This window comes from Anopheles marshallii, chromosome 2 (assembly GCF_943734725.1).
Source record: "Anopheles marshallii chromosome 2, idAnoMarsDA_429_01, whole genome shotgun sequence".
Lineage (NCBI taxonomy): Eukaryota > Metazoa > Arthropoda > Insecta > Diptera > Culicidae > Anopheles > Anopheles marshallii.
This window is the reverse complement of record NC_071326.1, coordinates 72,003,335-72,023,207: the sequence shown is the minus strand read 5'-3', so window position 1 is coordinate 72,023,207 and position 19,873 is coordinate 72,003,335. Positions and strand designations below refer to the sequence as shown.

The 19,873-nt window shown below is 42.6% G+C and overlaps 1 protein-coding gene across 1 annotated transcript; it reads right to left on the bottom strand.

Moving 5' to 3' along the window:
• Positions 1–1,918: 1,918 nt before the first annotated feature.
• On the bottom strand, positions 1,919–3,271 carry LOC128707488 (CCAAT/enhancer-binding protein-like). The gene has a single exon (XM_053802441.1). The coding sequence runs from the start codon at positions 3,269–3,271 to the stop codon at positions 1,919–1,921; it is 1,353 nt and encodes a 450-aa protein (XP_053658416.1).
• Between the last annotated feature and the right edge of the window lie 16,602 nt (positions 3,272–19,873).

The window sequence follows — 19,873 nt, the reverse complement described above, 5'->3', positions numbered from 1 at the left end:
GAGCAATCGAAACCATGCCAGTGGCCAGGGGTTTATCCACACCGGGGATGATTGTGCACCCAATATTCTAATCGCCACTTACGCCACAGCAGAATGGTGCCAGAGACCTACTGATTTCGTTTCTGTATGCAAAGTTTGCACGGGTTCTTAGGTTTTCATACGCACATTGGTAACAATAATTCGATATGCAGGCTACGAGTTTAGTTTTTGGGCGGTGCGCGATTTATATTTACATAACTGGTTCTTAGCTTCTACTGCCCTGATTGGAGTGAAGGAGAAGGGGAGGGTGGTTTGTTTGCGAAAGTACGCAAACGATGTCTTTTTTAGTGGGAGAAAGTAGAAGTGTTGAAAGAACTTAATGCAGTAAGTAGAACGGATAAAAGAAAAACAGAACAAAGGAAACGGTTACAACAGAAATGAAAAAGAAAATATCGCCTCCAAACAAAAAAGGAGTTAAACAGGTAAGAAAAGAATATGAAAAATAGTGTAAGAAATAAAAATGAAATAAAAGTGTAGAGAAGAAAAAATTTGTTAAACAAACAAGTGAACCAGTAACTAACATTTTATGAATATAAGTAGTTCAAATAACAAAATAGAAAAGTGCTATTGAAAGAAATAGAACAGAAGAAAATACGATTGATAACTATTAGGATAGAAGGTGTTAGAAAAAAAAGAAGAGACATAGGACATCGGATAGAAATTGAGGAAAATAAAGAAAACCGAGAAGAAATGTAGAAAATAAAGAAAATCAACAGAAAGAAAGTCAATTGCTTGATAGACAAGAAGTGTAATGAGAAGAGCAATAGGAACGTCAGTCTTAAAAGGATTAACTATAGTAGTGAACTGTAAGCGATAGTTCCATAGCCGAATTGAAATGAAAGATGTGTCAGAGAATAGTTTACGATTGGTTTTGTCTTAAAAAAGTTGTATTATTTTCACATTTTCTAGTACACATACATCCGTTTGCTAGTATACACCGTTCACCTTTCGCTGGGAAAAAGGGAAAAACAAAACAGACCAGATCGACCAGTAGTACATCATTACACGATACTAAGTAGTGACGAAAAACGAAACATAACAAACAAAAAAAAAACACTATCAAGTCTTATCAACAGCTGTCCCACGGTGATATGAATCTTTGTGCAGTTCTTAAGTAAGTAAGAGTCGAACGTTTTCTACGTGTTATTTTCTACATTGTCCCACCCTTTTGTTGTCACCCTTGTCTCCTGCCTCACTTGGGATCGTGATCGACGCCGAGAGCGCGCGACGCCTTTATACAAAACGCAATAATAATAATAATATTAATAACATAGAAAGTAAACACGATTGCCTTAAACACTATGTACAGGTATTTAAGTTCCTTCGATTGCTTCACGCGCTTCTGCTGGCCACAGCTTCATGCATCGGCGATAAAGAGCTGCCCTTGCCCAAAACCATTTTCCCTCCGCTCTGCAGCCGATTTGCCGATTCTTCCATCATCCACGTTCGCGCTGACTGCGTGTCTGGTTGGCTCGATTCTGCTCAGGTTTTTTGGCGCTGGCAGAATGCGGAGTCTCTGTTGTCTTTGGTTCGTGTACAAAACGCGAAGCGGAATCAAGAAGAATACCCGAGTTCTTGGGAACTGGAAATTTAGGGTTGGTCTACAGTCACTTTGGAGAGTGTAACTCAATTTCCTTTCATGAACTTCGGAACTTAGCTCCTCGCGAGTGGGAGGAAAAACGATGGAGTTCTCGATCGACGACCCGCATATCATGCGACTACCCGAATGGGCTATGGGAAAAGTGAGATGAAACCCTGTGTGGCAGTGGCAGATGACGGGCTCGACCTGGGTGAGAAGTCCCCCGGGCAGAGCGCATGTTTACAGCGTAGGCATCGCGGCAACTTGCTGGTGGATGATCCCGCCACCGGGGACTACCGATCACATGTGGTCGCCCATGTTGGACAGATTAAGCGCACTGCGACAGATCTGGTTGATCTCCGGATTGCTGTGGTTCATCAGGTGCATATACAGCTGCTTGTACAGTGCGATCTCGTTGTTCTTCTCCTCGATCTTGCGTATCAGCACGTCCTTCTCCTTCAGCAGTGTCTTCACCTTTTCCTCCACTTCGCGCGACCGCACCTTCGCCTTCTCGCGTGACTTCCGGACCGCGATGTTGTTCCGCTCCCGTCGCCTCCGGTACTCGTCCGTACCCTTGTCGACGGTTTTTTGCTGCGTTTTGCGACCGACGTGCGGTAACATTTTGCTGTGTTTGGTAAGGTTCGCCAGGTGCGCGGCCCCGGACAGGTGGGGCAGTGCCTGATGGTGCAGCACGGTGGCGGGCGTTAGGCTGGAGAAGCTGTTGCCGTTACCGTTGGTGACGTAGCTCGGTGTCGTACCGCCAGCCGCACCTAGCGCACCGGATACTCCGTTTGGTGTCGCGCCACCGCCACCACCCGCTCCACCACCCGACCCCGGTAATCCCTGATAGCCGTTGATGGTGCCCATGAACTGAGCACCACCGGATGCGCCGTTCGCTAGCAGCTGCCGACGGTACTCGTTCGGATCGACCGGTTCCTCCTTGATGTTGGCCGAGTCGGCGGACGATCCGACGGAGCTGTTCTCATCGCTGGAGGTACTGCCGTAGGCCGCACCCGTATGCACGGGCTGGGGCATATAGGCGAGTGATCGCTGGTAACTGTTGCCACCGTTCGTGTGCTGCGAGAGACGTGCCTGCTGAAGCTGGAGTGCCTTGGCAGCGGCCGACTGTACCAGCGGGTTGGCCATCGTACCGTTCGTACTGCCGACGGTGACCATCTCGGTGAAGATGCCCAACGCTTCCGGATCGCGGAACTGGTCGTCGATCAGGTGCTGCAGATCGAGCGAGATCTCCTGTGACGTTAGCTCGTCCAGCTCGGACTGCGAGTACTGTATCTGTTGCAGCATCTGCTTGGACAGCAGGTTCCCGTTGGACAGCAGCCCGGACGCACCATTGCTCGGATGCTGACCAAGCTGTACCTGTTGCTGGGTCTGCTGCTGTACCTGCTGCTGGACCTGCTGCTGTACCTGCTGCTGTACCTGTTGTTGCGTCTGCTGGTGCTGCTGTTGCTGCTGTTGCTGCTTCAGCGCCAGCGTGTTCTGATTAATTGCCGTCGGAGAGTTGTTGTTGGTCGGCGAGGCCCCGTTGGCCGTACCGTTCGTACCGTTCACGCCATTGTTCGCGGCCATCGTTAGCTTCTTGATATCACTGCGCACTTGGATTTGATTCGTATCGTACATTTGAGGCGATTCCATATTTTGCGACAAATTCACTTGTTCGGTTGCCAGACGGGACACACATATAGGAACACGCGAAACGGACGCGAACTCACAACTCTTGTACACGGGCAACGCGAAAGGAGGGTTTCTGGTATCGCTCACTTACACTCACTAGACACTCGCGGGCCTAGGGATCAGACGATGATGGACCCGTGTTTGTTTCTTCCCTATTTTGTCAGGCATCAATTATTGCACTGTTACTATACACCTTGCCTTCTATCGATCGCACACCTATCACAGCGCTCACTTCTGCTCCCTATGTTACACTCCTTTTTTTTGCCGATTAACACCAACATCAACCAAGATGTATCCTTCCAGTCCGTTCAGAACATGCAAGCCTGATTCCACTTTATTTCACCATGAGAACAACTGTGTCAAGTTTGTTCAATGCTCACTGCACACAGGAATCACAATAGGGTTGGAGCTTTTAACGAGAATACACTTGCAGACACATCTCTCGGTCATCACTGTCCCTTATTTGTTGTAGATCCAGAAGTAGAAATAATCCATGATTTAATCAGTAGAAACGTTCTCCTTAATACAGCCTACCGACCAGCTGTTTTCACCGAACAGGCTCACACCGAGGAAGCATTTGTTTACGCGGCCAATGTTTGAAATTTTGAAACACCAAAAACACAAGAAAACGCGCGAAAATTCTAGTCGAAAGCGGGAGAACAACACGCGCGTATCGATGTAACGCGCCGCATGCAGAGGGCGAGCTGCTTGTTTTGTTTTCCTGTATTTTTTTTTGCGAAAGATGTTGGTGGACGGTACACTTTCTTAAGACTGAAGTCTTAAGACTATGATGCAACTTGTTATATATTAACAAACTGCTTCTTTCGCTCGCGTATGCGCTTGCTTTCTCGCACACTTCTACGAACAGACACACACGCACTCGCTCTTTCTTTCGTTGGTCGCTCTCTTTCACTCACTCTCCCTCTCTCTCTCTCTCTCTCACTAGGCGACTTTCCCGCTTAGTAGTCACGGTGGATGTGGTAGTAGTAGTACTAGGGTAGGGGGTCACTTCGCTGGGGGGATTCCAAATGTCCCGATTCGACTTTTCCGCCACCCCTTTCTCTACCCTTCGGTAGTCCGCTTCTCAAAAACCCGATCTCACACAGCCGATCTCACTCTCACTTCGGTGATTTTTGTTTTCCTGCGTGGGCTTCTCACGACTCCCCAGCTGAAAACAACAATTCCGGGGGGATCGTTTCGCGGTCTGTCGTTTTTGGGGCTGGTTCGCGTACCACAACCGGTATACTAAAACTTCCCTTGATTGGGGAGCCTGAGTGTGCGCGAGCGCGCGTGTGCGATCGGTTGCGCTGTTTGGACGAGAGTGAGCCAACAGCGGTGTAGCAACACGACTATCACTCGGTTCGGTTGGACCACACCACCGCACCATCGATTTCACACGCACCTCCCGAAGCTCCCCAGCTGGACGCACATACAACGTTCGCTCACTGATGTAGGGGTGCTCGCTCTCGCTCTTGCTCTCTCGCTTACACTTTCATGAACCGGGTGGCCGGGCTAATCTCATCGTGAGCTGCAGCGTGCTGGTTCGAACGGGTGGGAAAGTGAACGATGGTCCAGCGTCCTCTGCACTTTGGAACGCGAAATGTGGACAAATTTGATGTTTAAAAGAAAAATTAAATTAGTTTCTAGAGTTTACATTAAAGAAAGATAATAAATGTACACAAATTAATTAAATAATTAAATAAAGAAATACATTCACAGGATTGATAATGCATTATGAAATCACTATCGCAGCACGAAAATGTGGACAAAACTTATCAGAAACGGCCATCTTGATAACAAGTTTTTTCTAGCATGAGTCTCTTGCAGGAGAACTGTGTAATATCGCATATCGCGGAATGATCCTGGTCACGGCACCAAATGTGCGCAATAGAACTCTACGTTGAAAAATATTCTATAATGTTTTTGAGGTATTTATACGTGTCCGAAAACGCAATACAAGACAGCAATAACGACATATTATGAAATTTCATGATTTATGAGGTGCATTCATGTTAAAGTTCTGTTTGTACTAACTGTTCAACACGTACTTCATTATCGTACTTAACTCAATAATTAAATTAATGTTTCCTTTACTAACAATTCTACATTAATTTGTTTATGAATCGCTACATCTCCTGTAATAGTTCATTTTTAATAAACTAAAATTATTGTTCACGAATACTAAATTTGTTCTCGAACAAAAATCGTTACAAGTAAGAATTATTAATTCTACAAAAAATAAAGAAATTACTCGCACAATTATGTGTATTGGATAGGAATATAATCAACTAGATTATCCTCTTTTGGATGTACCGTCCAAACAACGCTCATAGTGCAATGTGTCCAAGCGGACGCCTGGTCACTCTCACTCTTAGCGGTCGCTGAGATAACGGTGCAACCACAACGCTTCGGTCGCTGCTCGGTGCTGATCATTTTCTCATTCACGTGCTTTCCCGTGTCCTATTGAACGATCTCGCTCTCTCTCTCACTCTCTCTTTCTCTATCTCCCTTGTCTACCCCTAGTTGTTTCGGTGCGTTTTGTTGGAGTTTTTTTTTTTGTTTTCTACTTAGAAATTAATATTGGTTCCAAAAGTCGGTCTCACCTGCAGTTTTACTACGTCATCGATGGGGAGCCCGTCGTTTCGGCTCAGTACGGCCCGTTGCAACGATCGCTCAGTACCACTCGGTGGAAACCCCGTCCACGGCACGATGATATAATCAAGCATGGACGAACAATTCAATGGTGAAGTGTTTTAGGTTTCTCTGTGTTAGGTTTTCGTTTATTATGTTGCTGTCGTACCAGAGTTCGTGATGAGGTTTCGCGCCATTTTTCAACGAGGAATTTAGAATTTTACTACTATTTGTAATACGTGTTTTATATCAAATGTAATCGGTTGAAGTAAATAAGGTCATTCAGTTGAAGGCATTTTATCTACTCAATACACACAATTTATCCTTTATTTAACCTACATTAATCACGATAGGAAACCGACACAGGACGAATGGAAAATATTTGCATTATTTGCTACATTCCCACCATTCTCTGGTTCCATTCGTACGAGTGGACAGTGGTCAACAAGATAAGCGTGAAATTCCCGCTAATTTCATTACTTCTAACGCTTAGTCATGTCAGTGAGGTTAAAAATTGGAAAAAATACGATTTATTTACCTTAGCATATCTCAAGAACGAAGTTGCTGCACCTAAATTTGCACTATGATTTCTTATCTTTACCCTCGTTTCACTTACTCGATCAGGTTTTTCATGTGCCTATGTTGCTGTCCGTGTATAAGCTACGCCACTGACCAGTCCTTTGACGAACTCGACAAGAATGGTATCGTTTGTTCAATTCCGTTTCCATCAGAATCTGGAGCGATGTGAAGAATTAAACCGAGAAACTCGGTAAATATTAGCGAACAGGTCCTCAGGAAACAGGTCGCCCGGTATGTATGCGAACCGTTCCGCGCAGTGGTATTCAATCGGCTGCTCACCGCATACGCACACCGAATATCATGTGAAATTCAATTGAGAAAAATGAAGTTTCTTATCGCGTCCCGTTCGATAATCGGGTTTTTATTTATTTTGCGGCTCAAAAGTGAAAAAAGCAACATGTACACGGGGATGTAAACACAGCCACGGTGTGACGGAATGCCGGAGCGCTGGTAGTTGTGGCCAGATAAACTAGCTCACCCTAACGAAAGCCTCGCTGGGCAGGTGGGAAACGAACGAACGACAACGCCGTAGATGCTTGTCACACCTCAATCATTCATTGATTAGCGAACGCTGGCACGTCATCGATAGCGGGCCGGCATAAAAACAAGTGACTCACCGCCAAAAACAATACGTAATGAGCGCTTATCGCTGCCTTATCGCATGACTCGCCCATATCAAATGCACCGGCTAATGCGAATTGTTCTTATCACCGGAACTAAGCACGTCATTGGTGCGCAAAACGGTGGGGGTGATTGGCGAGGTGTTGCGGTTATGATGATGCTCAAGATTTGTGTCCATCGCTTAAGTCACTGGTTTTTTATCGCTTTCTGCTACGAGTTCCGGTGCTTCGGAGCTTCCGGTTGGTCCGGAAGAAACACCTTCTGTGGGCGCGTGTTGACGTCACGTGCGAAGAGATTCATGAGAATTTCGTGGTATCTTAAACATACTCATACTCGCGCTCTATGTTGCTCTAGCGTGTAAAGCGATAACGAGGCACGTGGATCTGTCTGGGCCGATAATGAGTATTAGGGGCTTTGTCTTTGACTCGTCTGGGAAGCACCAATCGTTGTATGGTGGACTTATCTTGACAATTTCGTTCTCGATGTGCTGAAATGAGTTGTTTGATTATTGGAAATGACTTGCTGCTAATGGTATCTCAGTACCTTTACCAGAAATTCGATTTGGAATCCTTAAAACTTGTGTAAATGGAAGCATTTTTAAGGAACTCTAGTAAAATTAATCGAACAAGCACAAATCTCAACGCCAATTACGCTCGCCAACACAACACGCTACCAGCTACAGTTTGTATCCGTCCCATTTCGCTTACAACTTCCATCGCAGAAACCAGTTACGATCAAGACAAGACACATTTGCAACCAAACTGGTTTCGCTACCGATACCTAGCCTACGGCCGAAAGAAAACGAAAGTGGAGAAAACAAGGCCCAGAAACAGTGGATGAAAGAGAGGCAGGAAAATCGGTTAGTGAAATGGGGCCATTTCTTTTTCAAGGTTGAATCGCAAATGAATGATGCTGCTGCGATTGCTTTGGCGCCCCCAAGTGGCGCACCTTGCCGTTGCATACATGGATGTATGTTTTGTTTTCTTTTCACTTTCATCTTCCCGTCTCCTTCCAGCTTCGTTTCGCTGGTGCTTGGTGGAGATTGATCGCGGCTAGTTTGTTTTGTTTTGTATGATGGCAGGTACGATCGCTTGGAAGGCAGAGAGCAGAGCTGCAAAGTACGGTTACACGATAGTATCTGGCCACAACCGGGCGGACATCTAAAACGCATCTCACGAGATGCGAGATGAGCATCATCAAACCTCAGTTTACACTTGGACGCGCAGCGACACCTGAGCGGGGTGAACCCCCGGGTGGGGTGAAAATGAGCCTCAACATATTTTCACGCCAGATCTGGGTCAATCTTTATATAATTGTTATAACCTGTTGATTCGCGCTCGTCCGCCAGCCAGTCAGTCAGGCAGCTAGAGAGATGTGAGAAGCGTGCACCCTTGGTGGCGCTTTGTCGCATCGTGCGAATTCGTGTTGCCGCATCAAACCCCTTGCGCTCCTGTGTATGTGTGTGTGTGATTATTGTTGGAAGTTTAGCGCGAGCCACATTACGTGATTCATGTCCTGTTTATTTTGAACTTCTTTTTTTCTCTCCCCACATCTCGACGAAGCCATCTTTAATGAAGAGCTACCACACAGGGAGAGAGAGCAGAAGAGATAAAGACAAATAAACTACCATGGTCAGTATGTCAGGTCACGGATGTGATCGTGAAGGCGGGAAAAACGGGATATTTCTTTTCTTTTCCTTTTACTTTATTTTGCATTAACGAACCGAAACCTTTCCATCCTTTTTGAGTGGCGAGTTTTGAACGTCAGCGATAGTGGACTCGACCGATTGGGGAATACCCAACCATTGACGAAGCTGATTCGAGTTGTGCATTTTGTTAATTTCTTCCAGCCGGTCCGCCTTTTTGATGATTTTGCTTATTTCTTTTTAGATAAGTTACAATTTTGTGAAATTTAAATAATTTTTGCGAAGTTTCACATATATAAGAAGCTTAAAAACTACACATCATAAGAAGTACTTGTCAAGAAAGATAAGCAGTCAGGAACATCGTCATGTTAATTTATGTACAATTTCCTGAAATATTTTGAAGTATTTCTATTTTAATAAACACGCAAGCAAAAGTATTGAAAAAAACTGTTAAAACCCCAAATTTTTTGTTTAAATACAGCTCTTTCCTATGAGTTACACAACTCTCTTTCTAATAATATCTAAAAATTTTAATTATTATGAAAAAAAGATACCAACGTTGAAGTCGTTTGAAGCATATAAATACTAATTATTATCAAAGGAGATTTTAATACTTCTCGAGGTAGATTTTAAGGATTCTATTTATGACAGAGTGGTGGCTAGAAAAAAGATCTAAAATGATTTTTGGCTGAAAATGTTGCAATATTTTTTATCAATAACACAACTTAAAAGAACATCACAAGAGTTATACACTTGTTAAGAACTAGAATGTTAGAATAGATAACTAAAAAACTCAATAAATAATTTAGCTTATCAGAATCTTTAGAACTATCAAGCTTGCAAGCTAATTCCTTTAATCCAATCATACTTAATATGTTATGTTCTTTCAATATATAGAGAATATGTTCTTTTAAACGTTCCAGTTAATCATTATAAAATACTGTATTAAATGAAATAAAAATTTCGTAGGTGACAATAACAATCAATTACTGTCAAGTACTCGCCCATCACAAGTGGACCACGCAGGTTCTCATCGTGTAACTGCAGGTCACGCTGCAGGAAAAGCGAAAAAAAAACACCTCGCAAGACCGTCATCAAGAAATGTATATCGGTGATAGAGGACGTATTTCAATTTAATAATGATTACCCACGAGAGACCCTTAGCTATCGGGGTAAGTAGTAACGCGTGTCAGCAAAGTAATTTTCTAGACTTCTACCCCTGCTACACTGGGACGTCGCCAGGAAAGGGAAAAAAAACTGGCCCACAATCCGTACCGTGTGGATGTAAGTTTCGAGTACATTAAGCAAATTATTTCTTGACACGGGTTATTAGGGATAGAGTGTCAATTGGTCGCCATTGGAGTAGGCCGCATGGGAAGGAGTGAATTATTCAACACTTCTTCAACACAGTGATCTAACCGGTTGAGGGATGTTAAACACTCGTGCGGGAAGAATTTCTTTTGGCGAGAAAGCAAATCAAAGGCGCTGATGGTCTGCATTGTCCAATGTTTTCAACGGTGGTAAAATCGATCCATCCAAATGGTCTTTTAATGAGGTTCGATTATGCATTTGGAGAGGGGTTTCAGAACTTATTAGATTGTTTCCATGTTGCGTCTTACTCCTGCTTCTGCTGCTGGTGTATTGCTTAATTCAGAAAATAGAATGATCGTGTGTCTAGTTTGATGGTGCTCTTCAACAATCATTCATATGCTAGAGCTCGAAAACTATATCCTTGTCGTCTACATCGGTTTCTAACCAATAAAATACTTTCCAATGCATCAAGAATATCGTTGTAAGTCGATTATAAAGCACCATTAAATAACCCCTATCACGTGAGATATCTGTTGTGTTTTTGATCTTTCGATCTTTTAAAACAAATCCCCTATTACCTTTCACTCTTAATTGGCCGGCTAGGAATGCTAGCGGCACCGTGATTACCGTGAATCCACAATCGGGTGTGAGATGCCGGCGGTTTCAAAACCAACTTTCGTCGATCACGTTTCGATTGTTGTGATCCAAGATGTCATATCGATTGTGGACCAAACCATCGTACGGTACCGGGGGGTTTTATGGGGTCCGCTCGTGTTTAGGGATGAACACGTATTTTTAACTGCACGGGAAGGGTCGTGGCGGGACCGCCGTCTAAGGGCTTCCCACAGTCCCACGAAACAGTTGGATTGATTGTATCGCCAAAAGAGGATCGCATGATAGTACGATTACGTCATTTGGCACTCAAATTGGCTTCGGTTTTCGAACAGAACGAGATGTATAATGTTAGAGATCTTTTAGCAAATTTCCTTCTAAGATCTGATTTTGAAGGTGTTAAGTTTTAAGGTCTTATATTTACATTTTAATAACCAATTCTAATAACCTGTATTGTTTTGTTTTTTATTCTAGAAAGTTTATTCTATAATTTAAGTCATATAACTTCCAGAACTCACGGGATATATTTGCATATACTTTTCCTTTCTTCAACATCTTCAACAGTGCCATTATAGCAGCACGGTAGTACGAAAAAGGTAAAAGATTAGCGCGAATTAAAAACTGCACCCAATCGAGATGCCGATATCTTGCGCGCTGATACAGCGATAAGACCACCGAGACAGGCCACATCGCAGGAAATGATTTTAAACTTATCAAATAAACCTCTAAACGCCGCATTGAAGTCGATGCGTGTGGCGCCGTCCGACCCACCGGGCAGACACCGTTTGATAACGGCGTCGACGACGGGTCATCCTGGGCGGGAAGCACTTGGACTGCAAGCAGCATTAACTTCACACATGCGCACACACGTTCGGGTATGAAACGGGCCACAGCTGATGTAATTCGGCAGCAAACATTCGATTTCGAGGTTTAGAAAGCATGGGAAAAATGCTCATTAAATCTACCTGCTGGTCAATTGAAGAGGGAATCGGTATTGGGTTTTGATGGACTATCTTCGGTTTTATCGCACGGCGATTGGGTTTTCCTCGTTGCACGGAGTGGGTAAATGTGGAAAAAGGTAAAAGTTTGGTAAAACGCGAATTTACGATGTTGCGGAAAGTGACCCAAGCGTTAGCCTACGACAGTAAGAGTAATGCTGCAAGGAAAGTGTTGTAAGATATCGTCCAGCTCGTAAAGTAAACTTTCGTCGCGAAGCTTACACGAAAGAATGGAAGATTTGGTAGAGTGCGTAAATGTCGGGATTGAAAATAAAGGGTAAACAGTGATGTTTTAGTAACTACTATTGTATTAAAAGGATTTCGTTCCCACAGTAGCGTGATTTAGATAAATTGCTTAATCGAAGCTAGTTTGCATAAACAGTTTGAAATCAAAGAGAGTAAAAATATGTTCGTTTGTAAAGTACACAAATAAAAAAACTTCCCAAAACTCTCTAGAGAAAAATAAATAACTTAAAACCGTGTAAATATATAAATAAGAACATAATAAATAAAAAGGAAAAAAGGAAAACTCAGTAACTAAATAAGGAAATAAACACACATTATGGGAATTTATTTGCTTCACAAATGCGTAAACAATTAGGCAATTTAATAAACAAACGATTAAGGAAATAAACAAAGAAAAAATGAAGTAAGTAATTTAGTTAGTCAACTGAGATTAAGTTAAAACATGCACTTACGTTACGCAATGCTGCTTTAAACTGTTAATTTCATCTGAATGTTTCTGCAGCGCCACATGTAATTCTTTGCTCGAATCGGAAGTCCGTAACGACAATTTACGCATCATGTTGCCGTTTCCCATAGCAACGGCATCGATCACAACGCAACAAGTTGCTGCCACTGATGACACAAAGCCGGCTAAAACCGAATTCGTACCGCTAATTCAATTTCACTTTTACTAACATTCGAAAGGGGGAGCTCGAAATTCGTCGTTTCGTGATTATTTGTTTTTGGTTTTGTTTTTAAGTCACATTTCACACGTGGCTCCGAGCTGCTGTATGTTTGACGGGCTTTCGGTGCGTATGCGGCCGCAGACATGTTTAAATTAAGCATTTTGTTAAAATATTTTGCATTATTTAATGTTTTAAAAGCATTTTGACATTATGTTTATTGGTTAGTTGTTGAACTAAACATCTTTCCTTCACAATCATTTATTATCTTCATTCCGCTAATCCGCTTATTAATTTCATTCTCCTTTATTGTTGACTTTACCCTTCATTTCTACGCTCTACGCACGATCGGTTGTGCGTGACACAATTTTTGCTTGATCGAATCTGTGTGCCTTTTTTGTATTCCGCCTATTCATATTGTTTTTCTTTTCCTCCCTGTCTGTGTTGGAATGCCGTCGAGTCTAGTGCATTGAAAAGTGAGAGTGATAGCATCAAACGTCGACGGGTGCCTCGATTTCGTAGGCAGCGACGTCGCGGTCAAAACATAATGAAGGGGTGCGTTTGCTTGCGTTGGCGTCGGCATGATCTGTCAATCGTAGAAAATTCCGGTCCAATTTCAGCAGATCTGAGCAGATTGAGGAATCGGGGTGACTAAGGTTCGTTAAGCGTGTTTCAAGTTCTTCCGGCTCAGGTGGTCAATCGACGATGGTTCGCTAAGAGAGAAACCAATGATAAGTTAGGTTATGTTGTATGTTTCTGCATAAAATGAATTAAGTTATTCAACATATTGTTTGAACCAGTTATAGTTAATGTAACCAGACCGATACACATTAACCATAAAGCAATTGTTTCTTCTTACGTTCAAGAACAACAATTGAACGTTTTATTAACATGTATGGCCCCATTTCCAACGATTTTCTAGAGACTATAAAATGTTCTCGCCTGCTGCATATTTCGGAATGTTTTGCAAGGAGAGGACAAAAATCCGTCATCAAACCTCTATCAACGGCCCTGAGGCTTGATCCGATAGCTGAGAAAATACCTGCCCCCAAACACGCATCCATCCGACTGTCACCGAAGGGAAAAAGCCATAACGATACACCTCAAAAGCAATCGCATGAACGGTTTTTACGATGTGTACACATTAAATCATCATCACATTTCCACAGTTCCCACCGATCCCTACCGGCACCCACCATGCGCCGTGGGGCGTTCTGATTCGAAAGAAAACATGCAATAAATTTCACTTCGTTCTCGGTACGTTCGAGAGCATACATGGGGCTTAACAGTGGCGGGAGAATGTTTTCTTTCTTATGTGCAGCGCAAGTGCATTCGGCCGCAGTGAATGTCCGGATACGTGACACATCTTCCGTATGTTTCGTCTCAACCGAAAAAAAAACGGACGAGATTTGCAAAACCGCCCTCCCCAAAAGTCATTCGATGCAATGAATGTCATTTATCGTGTTCCATGTTGGGAAGGGACGACAACGTGGTCCAACCACAGGAAGGTGCTACAAATTGCAAATTCTGATACCGTGTGGACAGGATTAATCAACATTGTTTAATGGCTGCATTTTGTTCCGAGCGGCTTTCCACGGTTAAACGTACAATACTGACCTGCTTTTAATAGGTAAATGTAAAATTTTGCCGTAGAGATAGGTTATTCCATTTTTGTTTTATTACATTGACCTGTAAAGAGAGGTTTTCAATTTGCTTTAGCAAAATATGGAGATGAGAACCTCATATCTCGACGATATGAGTGATCATAAATGATTGTTGAAAGTTTTTTGAGTGATCCTGTTTGAGATGCATGAAACCGAATGAATGACTCTCTCGTACAAATAATTATGAATCGTCATAAATTAAAAATCCTCGAGGATTTTTAGCCTTCCCATCTTTGTGGACTCTAGATTCTTTTGAGTGTCGACGTTTGATTTGTATGACTCCTCACTAAAGATGCATAGTTATGAATCATCTCATTTAGGAAAAATAAATGTTATTACAATAGTTTATTTTGCCGCTGAAAAGATTTTACTGTCAAATTAATAATTATGCTTTGAATTTTTTAATGATAACGATGACTATTATTGGTAATTGTTGATGGTTTTATAAGTAACACATTTCGTATTTTTTTTTCTACTGATTTAATAGTTTTTTTTTTCAACTGAGTTATATTTATACATTGCACTGTTCTTATAGCGCCCTCTATGTGTCAATCTGTTCCCAGAGCGCTACCTTCCTGTCATATAATGAACCGCAAAGTATGCAATTTGCAATAAAATTCTGTCAGCTCGCGTTCGATTTGAAATAAACGTATCGAGAAATCAGGGATTTTTTGCATTTTGCACAAGTCTTGCGTTAGTACAACCAACTACAGGCAGATTCTCACACGACAGGAGCGGTACCGAACGATTCATGCAACGAAAACTAATATTACTGCATTGAGGAAAAAATGTATAGCGAAGTTTTAAATGACAGGTGAAAACCATTTACGAAGTTTATCTAGTGTTTTCAATTAGGTTACAAAACTACTAATTTAAAAAATAACAAAAAAATAATGCAAATAAATGAATGTACATTGTAAAACATTGTAGGGGAAACCACAATAACCAAACAGAACCAGATCAAGTGATCCATAACTTTACTATTTTTATGTCACTCACATGCATCTATTATCGTTCATCAATCGTTAGTTTACATTCCAAATTGTGTATCAATCACGAAAACCCCCGAGAGAATTAAACACACACAGAAAATGAAATAAAAAAAAAGTATCAATCTACCACCCGAGGCATGTTACCATTTACTCAGTGGGAGACGTTCATTTGCATTTTTGATTACGAGCTTTAGTTAAACACGAAAATTGTTTAAAAAAAGTGTGTGACATATGTCAAGAACAGGACAGGAACATGATGATGCAAGTTCAATAAATAAAAATAATGATGATCTTTTCATTTTCGAATTTGTGAATTATTTTTTCAAGCTATTTTTCTTACCTTCACCACAGAACTGAAATGATGTTTTCCTTGCGAAGGCCCAACAAAAAAAACCCTCCTCAAAACAAGTTTGTATCATTGCTGTATGATCAGGACACCAGAGGACGGTTTGTCAGTAACAGGATTTGGTTGCTTCACAATCATTATGTTGCCACCCGTAATTTCAACCACGTCTCACCTCGAAGTAGCTCTGTAGTGGTGTGCAGTGGCAGTAGTTTTAGCAGTGCGTCGGTTTTTGCGAAAATCCGAACCGAAGCAATTTGCATTAATGCGCATACATTTGCCAAGCTCGTGTTCTTCGTCCTTCCCCCTCGCTCGCTCCACCATCCCGTGGGGATGGAGGACCATCTTCAACTTCCCCTCTGCCCCACGTAACCATGCAGCCAACGAAACGAGCGTGAAATTATTCCAATTTTATGGTTGAATAAATAACTTTTCATGAACATGTTTTTCACCGGAAAAAGCTTGCTCACTTCAAGTGTGTTTGCTTTGAAGCATGCGAATGCAGCATCAGCTTGTTTTGCTATTGGTTAACCGAGAAGCCATCTAGGTTTTTTTTTTCTTGCGCCCTACACCTCACAACCCTTCCGCCCTTCCTCCCTGTGTCCCATGATGAATCCTTTCCCTGTTCCGGTGGGAGAAGATACATCCCTTTTACGGTACACTCGGTACTCGTTACTCGATTGACGACGGCTTGCGACGGTTGGGAAAAACGTCTCAACCATCGTCAGTCCTCTTGCCAACTGTCCCCCAGTCCGTGGGAACACCCACGGGGTGTGGACGATTCGATAAGCTTCTCATTCAAATGTTGTGGTTAGAAGAAAGTATCCGTCCATGCAGCCCGTGGGGTCGTTTCGATATGGAAGTGGCAGAAAAGTGCTCCTTCGGGCGACGACGGGGTGCATCCTTCGGTGCAATCGACCGCACAAGCGAGTCACCCCACCAGCGCCGGAACACGACCACATTCCACCGGGTGTGGTTTCACGCTAGGATGGGCACCTTGCGATGCCACCAAGTTTTCCACCCCGTTTACCAATTGCGACGCAATCCGTGCAAAATCCACTCGGCGCTGTCGCCAAGCGCCGAAGCTGCACCGTGTCGCGCGGTAATGAATGCGATTCAACTGTGCAACCCCGAAGAAGACCAACTTCTTCGCTCGGCTCGCAGTTGTGCTCAATATTTGCAAGTTGTCGAAGGAGAGTCGTTAGAAATTTGATTGAATAGGAATGTTACTGGGCAATAACGAAACGTTTGTGTGGTGAAAATTAAGAGAAAAACGAATGTTATGGTAGTGGAACAGATGGGTTATGCGGGTTAGTTATAGAAAGAAGTTTGAAAAATGTTTAAACTATACGAATTTATTTCACGAAAAGAGTTTAATTGTGATATGCAAAAAAGGTAATTAACTCAGCAACTATAAGTACGTCAATATTTAAAATTTACTTGTTATTTGGATTATTACAGCGAAAGATAGGATTACAGGACAGGACAGGATAGAAATAATGAATACAATACATAAACTATAGTTTCTTAAGTCAGCTACGTGATCGTTCAAGAGGTATTGAATCAATTTGTTGGAGCTATGAATCAGTTACTAAAATATTATTGAAATTATTTTTATTTTACTAAACTGTCAACTGTCAACTCAACTCAATAAATTATGAATGTAAAAAGCAATGTACTAAACTTCAACCATTTATAGTATTCTTTCGACTACTGTCATGAATCGCAATAAGGATGAAGTACAGCTACAATTTGTGACAAAAACTTAAAAAAAAGAAATAGAGGATCATTTTCAACGAAGAACAATAACGAAAGTTGTAAATTCAATTCGCTAGCTGTACCTTGCCGAACACTGCCATTGCACAGTTTATACGCCTAAAAGTAGGCAAACCACATTCACGGCGGTGGATCGTTTTCAAACAGCAGCTGAATCTCTAGTACCAAATGTTCAATTTCTAATTGACATATCGAAACTGCTCCCAAAAAAGTATCCAGTTCAAAATGGTAAGAAAATGTATCTTTTCACAAGAAACACAGCCTCATCCAAGACTTTGCCGAAGCAAAATAAACACAACATGTACTATATATTTTTTAAGCAAATTTTCTTCTCTTCCACCACAAGAACACTTGACGCAGCCAGAAGGACAAAAAACCCCACCTTTCATTTAAACGCACTTGGAATTGGTTTTCATGATAAGTAAATAAAAATATGCCCAATTTTTTCTGCATAAAAGTGAATTATTTATTTACTCATCCGAGGCGCGACGGTGTTGACGAAAATTTCGTCTGCTTTTCATCATCTCTTTGCGCGGTTTTGCACACGGCTTCTGTTCTTGGGCGTGAGGTGTGTGTGTATGTTTATGTTGTTCTTCTCCACTTCGGTAAGGATCCATTGCTCCATCCCACCTTCAGGTGCCACAGGCGATCGTTTTGGTTTGCTTCAATGTGGGTTGGATAGATATTTCTCAAACGCTTCTCCGGTCCGTCAGATTTCGCGACCAATTCCGTTCCATTTACGAGTGCTGTCCCGTTCGCTCGTGACTCCTGACTGTCTCGTCGATGGCCGACCTGGCTATTGATGTGTGTTCTGGTGCCCGGAGCAGTTTACCCACAAAGCGAAGCGTGAAAACCGCAACAAAAAAGAGTAATGCCGGAAAACCTCAACAACTCTCTCCACCCATCACGCCGAAACGAAGAGCAAAAGGGGATGCCTTTACCGAACACCCTGCCCCTTCGACCACCCATTTATCTTCAAGTGAGGAATGGAAGTGAATCGACGGGAAGAGCTGAAGGACGGTATCTTTGCTTTCGTATCCCTTCAAAGCGCCCGTGCTCTTTGCGCGTATCGTCACGAAACCTCCAGCAGAAAATCCCAAGTCCATTTGAAATTCTATGGTTATTTCGGTAAATATTTGCCATGATGAGTTGAAAATGTGCTCGAAGACGGTGCCGAGATTCCGATTCCGATTGCTCTCGGGAGGCTTCCAAGACGGTGGGCTCCGTTGCCGTTTGGACCTGGCAGCTCCAAACTGGTGTTGCTACTAATGCTAAGAGGCAAAGCGCAATATGGTTTCTTTCCAGTTGCAGTCAAGGAGGATGATAGTATGCATGAGACACACCGCACCACAGTTACAGAGAACAACATACGGTTGAGTGTTATACCGCCCGAAACATTTGTTGGATAGCGCTTTATAATTTTAAAAATGAGCTGCAAACACGCCTAAATGTATGCAATTTTAAATTATCCCATTAGTGGACCCAGAACAGATGAGGAGCAGCGGGTCTCATTTCGTACCTGTTAATTTCGCATTAATAATACATTGTACAAATAGTACTCGGTAAACATAAATGCAGGAAATCATAACAAGCAATATGATTGACGCCATTAAATATTCAGACGTCGTAATCACGCTCATTACACGCTACTGACCGGGAACTGATAATTGTTTCCCTGTATGCATTTGGAATTGGTAGTGTTGAGCGGCTTTCTTAATTGAATAAATAACCCCAATTGTTTATATGTTTCATATTTATGTTAAGCATTATCATACACATAAAATGCTAACGCCACATATTAATGTTATTATTTTTTCCATTATTCAAATTTCCTTATCGATGCAATTGACGGTGAAAACAGCAAACAAACAAGGCTCCTTGATTCTTTCGAAAATATTGCACACCCACAGTCCCCTCCCCCGAAATGTTCCAATGTCACATTTAGTAGTCGTACTGGAGGAAAATACAAAAACAAATAATTCAATCCACACGTCTGGACGCCATCACACACTCCCATCCCATGGTGCTCGTCCCGTTCGTGATGTTTATCGTGCTTCCCTTGTACAAGACGCCCATCTTTACGATGATACTTTAATATTTTTCTACCCGCACAGCCACAGCCATCCATTCGATCCCCGTTTGCGATCAGCACACGATACGCAACCCGACTTCCTACGGCACAAAATCAAGCGTCGTTCCATTGGCTTTCAGCTGAACGATTGTTTGCGAATCGTTTGTCACCGACGATTAGGAATAACGCTTCCAGTGCCATCACACGGCTAAATCCGAACGGCATAACCGGATCACTGCTGGAGCGGCGGGGTTTCGACTTGGATGGGAAAATGCGCCAACGCGACATCTTAAATGGCTGATCGGGATGGTTTTGCTCCTTTCTGTCTTCTTTCACGGTTCAGTGGCGTGCCAATCGTGAAGAGGAAGCTGGGCGAAAGGGCATCAAAATAATAGCACCGTACGACACTGCG

Bases quoted from the DNA above. Each gene is read 5' to 3' on its own strand.
- LOC128707488 (XM_053802441.1), bottom strand. From the start codon at position 3,271: ATGGAATCGCCTCAAATGTACGATACGAATCAAATCCAAGTGCGCAGT.